This window comes from Aedes albopictus, chromosome 3 (assembly GCF_035046485.1).
Source record: "Aedes albopictus strain Foshan chromosome 3, AalbF5, whole genome shotgun sequence".
NCBI lineage: Eukaryota > Metazoa > Arthropoda > Insecta > Diptera > Culicidae > Aedes > Aedes albopictus.
Window position 1 is genome coordinate 5,906,431 of NC_085138.1, and position 7,298 is coordinate 5,913,728.

At 43.6% G+C, this 7,298-nt stretch overlaps 1 protein-coding gene across 1 annotated transcript; it reads right to left on the reverse strand.

Annotated features, from left to right (window-relative positions):
- Positions 1–435: 435 nt before the first annotated feature.
- LOC109426269 (putative polypeptide N-acetylgalactosaminyltransferase 9) lies at positions 436–2,511 on the reverse strand. The gene is made up of 5 exons (XM_029851914.2): positions 2,503–2,511; positions 1,902–2,418; positions 1,671–1,835; positions 1,101–1,510; positions 436–1,038 (listed from the first exon to the last, which is right to left on the reverse strand). The coding sequence occupies exons 1-5, from the start codon at positions 2,509–2,511 to the stop codon at positions 436–438; spliced, it is 1,704 nt and encodes a 567-aa protein (XP_029707774.2).
- Between the last annotated feature and the right edge of the window lie 4,787 nt (positions 2,512–7,298).

A 7,298-nucleotide genomic window follows, 5' to 3' on the forward strand; every position in this document is an offset into this window, starting at 1 on the left:
GTGGTTAAGCAAATATTTGCCATAAAATTTTCGCGGAAATTAATGTTCATTTAGCGAGTATTGATTTATGAAATGTTGCATTCGATACTGTTGTGAGTGAAAAGTAAACGTGTTTGGTTAAATAAACAACTTAAAATTTTTAGGTAGATGAATTCTAATATGATTTTTTTTATCTGTATTAACAAGATTTTTTGCCCTAGGCTAGTTCATCGCGGGACCCACGCTTTACTTCCCTTCCGAAGGAAGAACTCACATTTCTGCGAGTATGTCGGGAGTAGGTTTCGATCCCAGGTCCTCGGCGCGATAGTCAAGTGTTCTACCCATCACACCAGGTCCTCTCCACGCTAATATGATTATTTGTTGTCAGATTGATCAAATTTGTGTATCGCTTACAGTAAAAATGGCAGCACAGCATTGGGTTGAAGCTTATTCAGACTATATTATCAAATTACTCGCATTGAAGTACTGAATCGTCCACTTTTGTCGCAAAATCGTCTCACTACACTTTCTCAAATCTAAGTTTTGTCCACTCCATTCCAAACATTTCCCACTGTGCACGTGTCTGAACTGTTGCGTCTTTTGCTCATAAATCCACAGCTGATTGCCTTTCATTCGATGGCAGCGATTCATTTCCAACCTCTTTCCATCGTAATCCAGACAATGATCTTTACGCGTGATCTCTCCCTGGTTCGAGAAATACCACTGTTGACGGCGTCCTTGACCGTGGCACAAACCTACACCACATTTGTTCTGCTGAAGTGGCCAGTCGAGGCATTGGTCAGCACCTTCCGCTACGCTTCGAATCTCTCCTCGTCCCACAGCCTTGGATGGATCGAACTGCTCCGGGAAGACGTTTTCCATGTACCATCGGAACGATTTGCAGTTCAAGTGTTGCCTAAGTAGCTTTCGTGAAGAGACGTCTCCGAAATCTCCACGTTTGCTCAAACCTCCGAAAGATTCATAATAGTATTGGGCGTATTCGTCCATCCAAACTTCGGCTAGGCGAACCATGTTGCGTTTGATGACTGCAGAGGAGTGCTGCAAATGATTTGATGAAGTTATTGAAGTGAAGAATGATGAATCACCCTCGAAAAACTTACAGATATGTAAGGATGCTTTCGTTTCTGGACGTGAGCAACCCTCGAGCAGGGTACGATCTGCATGGAACCGCCACACATCCACGTTTTGAACGAAAGTTCCAAGTGTTCGGCTCCGTAAGTTTCGAACCCCTCGTCGTACCATCCCAAGTGGGCAAAGAATGCCTTATCGATGGTGAACAGGCCACCTGGCATCACCGGAGTATCGAACGGTTCCAGTGGGTTTTCAGCCTGTTGTTTCCGTTCCGTTCGAAGCTCCCATTGGAAGTTACCCAACCAGTCGAACTTTCCGTACAAGTGTTGTGACAATTCAGTGTCCAGGGTCATCGTGTCACCTTGGATCCAGTCCATCGCAGGAATTGCGATGGTTTTTGAATTTCGTGCAACGCGGTCCAGAAGTGGTTCCAGCCATCCTGAAGTAGAATATCTGTTTTTATTCTTTATCCTTGTGTGGTGACCATTCAAGTGCTACGCAAACTTTTAAAAGTGAAACGAACTTTAGAGGAAGAGGTCTGAGATGTTCTATCAACTTCGTCTACGTAATTTATGAACAGCGCCTTAACATATCTATACCTACTTCGCACTCAACGTGAGCATCCAGGAACGTTATGATCTGCGCTGTAGTATTCCACGCTCCAAGCATTTTCGCCCGAATCAATCCTAGTCGTTTGGTGGCTCGTACAATTCGAACCTTCGAATATGACCGAAAGTATTCATCCAGCTGCGTTTTCGTGTGCGCTGTATAGAAGAATATTGTTACATATTGCTTCGAAGTTCTACACCAAATCATTGACATCAACTCACACAAGAACGAAAAGTCATCCACGAGCACAATTTCCTTCACAAGGCCGGGAGGAGATCGATCCAGGATCGAATGGACAGTCCGTAATAGTACTGACCAAGCTTCGTTGTAGAACACCACTACAATCGAAGTCTCGGGCAGCTCACGTAGGAACCGATCCGCCTGTTTGCACCAATTGTCTCGATAGTCCGGAAGCCGCCGCCTCACCGATATCATATCCGATAGGACCTGGTTGAATCCCTGATCATTGTAACCTTCTTCAATCAGATTTGCTAATGCTGCGTTTGTGCTTCCGAGAGTTACAGTAGATCCCATGTCTCCCGGAGGTGTTGGCTGCTTCGGGTTCAATGCCTGAGAGGTACGCTTAAGACGTTCCGCTGGGTCATGGTCGCTTCGACCCGGTTCTATGACACAGTCAACATTGTCAATCGTTCTGTACCAGAACTGCACCACTAGTCTACAAGATACAACGATCCAAACCAGCACACCGGCACACAAGTGCTTCTTCTTCTTCAGAATCTGGAGTGGAATCGGAACAGAGGAACCCGTATTTGGTTAGTAATGTATCAAATGAACACCTAATAAGTTTTAAATGACGATTACCTGAATCATGATCTACTCTACGTAGAAGTAACACTTGAAAGTAACTGAAACGAGATCGCCCGTTCAGGTGCTGTTTTATGGTTTGCAGGTCAAGAGTACGGTGAAGTGCGTCAAAACAATAAACAGATAGTACGCAATGCGTGTGTTCTATTCTTCAGTTTTTATCGTTTACTACGTAGTTGCGCTTGTGTACAAATATGACTGAAAAGTTTGGTACCGTTCTGCGAGACACAACTTATCTAAATGGACAAACAACTTTTTCGTAGCATATTAATGAATGAACGGCCGGCGCGTTGTAACACATTCCGAGAGATCCACATTTTGCACAGTGAGCTGATTTCGTGCACAAGGTGGGTGAAATTTATTACACTGCTCTGGAATCTCCATTCAAGTAGAGCCCATGTAGGAAAAATCTTTTTGGGTACCTCCATTTAAGTAATGTTACCTATACGGAATTTGATTTTGTTCAAAACACTTGGGTTAGGGATTGGGTTGGTTAACGGGAAAAAAGCAGTGTGTGGAGTAAAGTGGAAATTAGGGTGTGTTCAGAAATGAGGCATAGAAGGGGGAGGGGGTGGGGTTGTTGAAGGGTTCCTATTTTAGGTCCTCCAAAAAACTTTCTTGAGAATATGTCATCGGATATACATACATAACTTGTGTGTTCGACTGAAATTCGTGCTAACACAGCCTCATGCAACTATGTGCTGTCAAGTGGTGAGTACAATGTTTGTTCTAGAATCTTGAAGAACTCCCTTAAGTATATTTACAATAGGATCTACAGACGCAATCAGCCTAGAACGTCTTGAATTCCTTCTGAAACCGCATGAATTACTATAAATCGCTCCTGAAATTGCCCCGAAGTTGAGAGCAGTGATCCAAAATGTATTGTCCCCAAAGTTTAGCCCCCCAGATGAACACTCCCAATTAACGCTGATCCGGCTCCAGAATCATTGCTGAGTACTTCATTTGCTGTGAGGGATAGCGGCGCTAAGGGGGACCCAACAGAAATGACTACCAAATCAATGAACAACAACAACTGCAACCGCCCCAATCTCGAGCGATTGTAAAAAAAATTTAAAAAAAAATGTACTTTTCGGATGTGATATTTTGTGGAAAAGCTAAATGAATCCTTAAAATAGATTATTTATTAGTTCTTATACTTAGCTGCGTTTTCCATGTGCAGATTTTCAGGATTACTCTTCCTGTTTTTTCTTCTTTTTTTTTCACAAAATAAAAACGAACTTCCTAGTCTTCACTATACACTTCAATGTCACTTACTAAGAACTCCCTAAATAACTCAACTTCTTATTAACAACTCTTAAAAAAATTCTAAGCACTTCCTCGATCAAGGGTCCGGCAGCGGTTTTTATATCCTGAGATTTCAACCTACACATCAACTCTCATTACAATACATATGCACTACACTTTTCAATCATCCCCACTCTGGAATCAGAAAAGAATCCTGGAGTTCCTGAGCTGGAAAGAGATGTGTATATATCCTTCTTTCATTTGTGCTGTTTCCCCATATGATGTCTTTTTGAATCAAAGAGATTCATTTGACCAATCATATTCATCATATTTCCCCTTTTGGTTGATTACATGAACTCAAACGGTTCATTTGACCAATCGCATTCCAAAATTTTCCCCCCGAACTTGCATGCGTTTCAGCCCCTGCGCCTAGAAAAAATCTTGAGCTCGGGATAAACTTTGATTTTTCATGGCGAGTTAAAAACAAATATTCAAATCTAATGAAACTTCGATTCTATTGGAACCCAACCCGTTTCTACACACCAAAAGTATATTTTTAAACCGATAGTTTTTCTCGTCCTTAAAAACTAAACATCATTCCATATCCCTTGTGTTCCCATAAAAATCGAACCCATCATTTTATAATTTGAAGGCAAACCATCCTCATGAAGTCCGACCCTAAAGGGGCCTTTTTCTATTTTTCAATCCGACCACGTCCGAGATAATTATCCATGACAAAAAAAAAAGTTTTCGTTCAGCATCGGGATAATTCGGGTCCCTAAAAACAATGGTGGGGAGAGATCGAGTCAGCATCGGAATATTTATCCGTGACGAATGGAAGGGAGAGATCGGATCCACGATCGGTCTTGATCGGGATGCGGGTCCTACAGAATATCCCTAAAGAGTGGTGGGGAGAGTTCGGTTCAACTTCGGACTTTTTATCCGTGACGAATGAAAGAGAGAGATCGGATCCATATTCGTTCAACTTCGGAATATTTATCCGTGATGAATGGAAGGGAGAGATCGGATTCACGATCGGTCTGGATCGGGATACTACGGATCCTACAAAATATCCCTAAAGGGTGGTGGGGAGAGATCGGTTCAACTTCGGAATTTTTTATCCGTGACGAATGAAAGAGAGAGATCGGATCCACGATTATTCTTGATCGGGATAATACGGATCCTACAAAATATCCCTAAAGAGTGGTGGGGAGAGATCGGTTCACCTTCGGAAATATTTATTCGAAATATGGTGAGGGGGTATGATATTCCAAATTTGCACCCCTTTCCCATAAATAAAATTTTTACACACTATCAATATAAAGTGGTGGGGATAAGATCTAATTCGTGATAAAAATGAAGTTTTCCCAATTGATTGATTCGTACTCAAATGTATGAAGAAAATGTCTCGTACTCAAATTCGTTCGAGAACCCCTGTAGTACGAATACTCATAATCACAGTTGGATCGATTGTTCCTTACCCCAGGCTCTCGCCTTGAATAAGTGGCTGAATCTATGCCTTGTATGAATCATTGAATGGATTCCTATCTCCATCTATCGAAACATATGCCATGTTCCATAAGGGGTAATCTGTTCTAAATGGAAGAACAAAAAGAAAACCCAAGACGGACTGTCGCTTGCAACACGCATTGCGTTTTGATCGCGCGTCCGATCGATATTTCTCCAAACATAAACAACTCTCAGCTAAACGCCATACTATCGGTGGTTGTTCTAGAGGAAGAGTGTTTATAAATATTGTCGCATATGGTGTATGCAAAGTTTTCTCCCCTTGAACTTGAAAAATATTCAAAGTCAGGGCTATATGTGGCTTGTTATGCTCGCAGTGGCGAGTGGATCTAGGCCAAATCGATTCAATTCTAATTGAATGGTCCAAAGTAAATTTGGACACTCAAAAACACTCAACTACTGCTTTTAATCAAATATGCCAACTTGTAACAAACTGCCTTTTTACAATGGGCAGTTTGTTGCACAACAACAATGTGATCGAGAGTGGAGAGGCAGAGAGAACGGCGTTCAACCCGTTCGCGTGAGGAGGACTGGCGAGATCGCCACTACGAGGGACTGTTGGCAGAAGTTCAAAAGGAGGAGCAAGAGGCGGTGCAGCACTGGGCGACGAAGCGCAGATGACCGGTGCGGACCTCACACGGGTGCTGATCCGCAATAGGAGCGGACTACCAAAGATGTTGGTACTTGCCGAAAAGCTGGACGAGCTGATCGGCTACACGGACTACCATCAGCCAGGATCTGAAACAGGACTGGAGAGATGATGCTAGTGCTGAAGAAGGAGGCGGAAAAGAAGGCACCTCCTACAAAGCACCAGCTGAAGAGGTACAGGGCCGAAAAGTGCAGGTGAGAGTAAAAACCTGGATGAGATCTCCGACGTAGTACTTAAGAGAGTTTGACTGATATGTGTGATCTAGCTACTTTATCGGCGCTGCAGTCTTGGGAATCAAAACGGCAGTTTTAGATTTGTCCCGACGTTTCGACTCTGTTTCGAATCTTCTTCGCAGAGTATAACCCGCCTCCCTGTCGCGCTTTCCCGTTCGTAAGTGGGTGGCTTAAGCGCCACTCCTAAAGGAGACCACCCAACAGTTTGCAGGTTTGCCCGGCCTGAGACCCTTCCGGGGAATGGGTTAATTTTTAGAACAGGGGAAAGAAGCTGACTGGCTGCGTTAAACTTTCCGCAGTACTTCAGAAGGGACGAAAGATCATCAATGCCCTAGAAGTTACAAATACAAACTCCTTGAATGCTTCAAAACCGAAATCAACTAGGCGGAGTTTTATCATCATCGGCCCAGTCCAAAAGTCTCTCCAAATCAAACCACTTCCAATTGGAGAGGGTCAAAAGGTCGATTTCGGGCCGACTTACCCCGTACAACAAAATCAAATTACAAGGAAACGATCACGAACTACATGAAAATCCCTCACAAGACACTAATTTCTCGGTACTCTACACATTAACGGAAAACGTTTGGGAACTACTGTTGCATTTATTAAACGACACTACAAATGTTTTTACATGCTATAAAATACCAAACGCAGAAATCGATTTTCTTTAGGAATTCCTAGAGACGTTCTTGAAAAACTTCTCTGACATTATCGACGTCAGGACCTATCGTGGTGCCAACATCGACTCCGACCACTATCTTAGTCAAACTGCGCCCAAAACTCTCCGTCATCAACAATGTACGGTACCGGCGACCGCCACGGTACAACCTAGAGCGACTGAAGCAATCGGATGTTGCCAGACGAGGGCGAGCTCGATGAGGCCCCTCTAGAGGACTGCTGGAGTACAGTGAAAGCAGCCATAAACAACGCAGCCGAGAGCACCATCGGATACGTGGAACGGAATCGACGGAACGAATGGTTCGACAAAGAGTGCAGAACGGTTTTGGAGGAGAAGAACGCAGCGAGGGCGGTAATGCTGCAGCAAGGGACTCGACAGAACGTGGAACGTTACAAACAGAAGCGGAAACAGCAGACCCGCCTCTTTCGGGAGAAAAAGCACCGCCTGGAAGAAGTGGAGT

Bases quoted from the DNA above. Each gene is read 5' to 3' on its own strand.
- LOC109426269 (XM_029851914.2), bottom strand. The intron at 1,836-1,901 runs GTGAGTTGATGT...TCTTCTATACAG, and splicing joins GGATGACTTTTCGTTCTTGT to CGCACACGAAAACGCAGCTG. The intron at 1,039-1,100 runs GTAAGTTTTTCG...AATCATTTGCAG, and splicing joins GAAAGCATCCTTACATATCT to CACTCCTCTGCAGTCATCAA.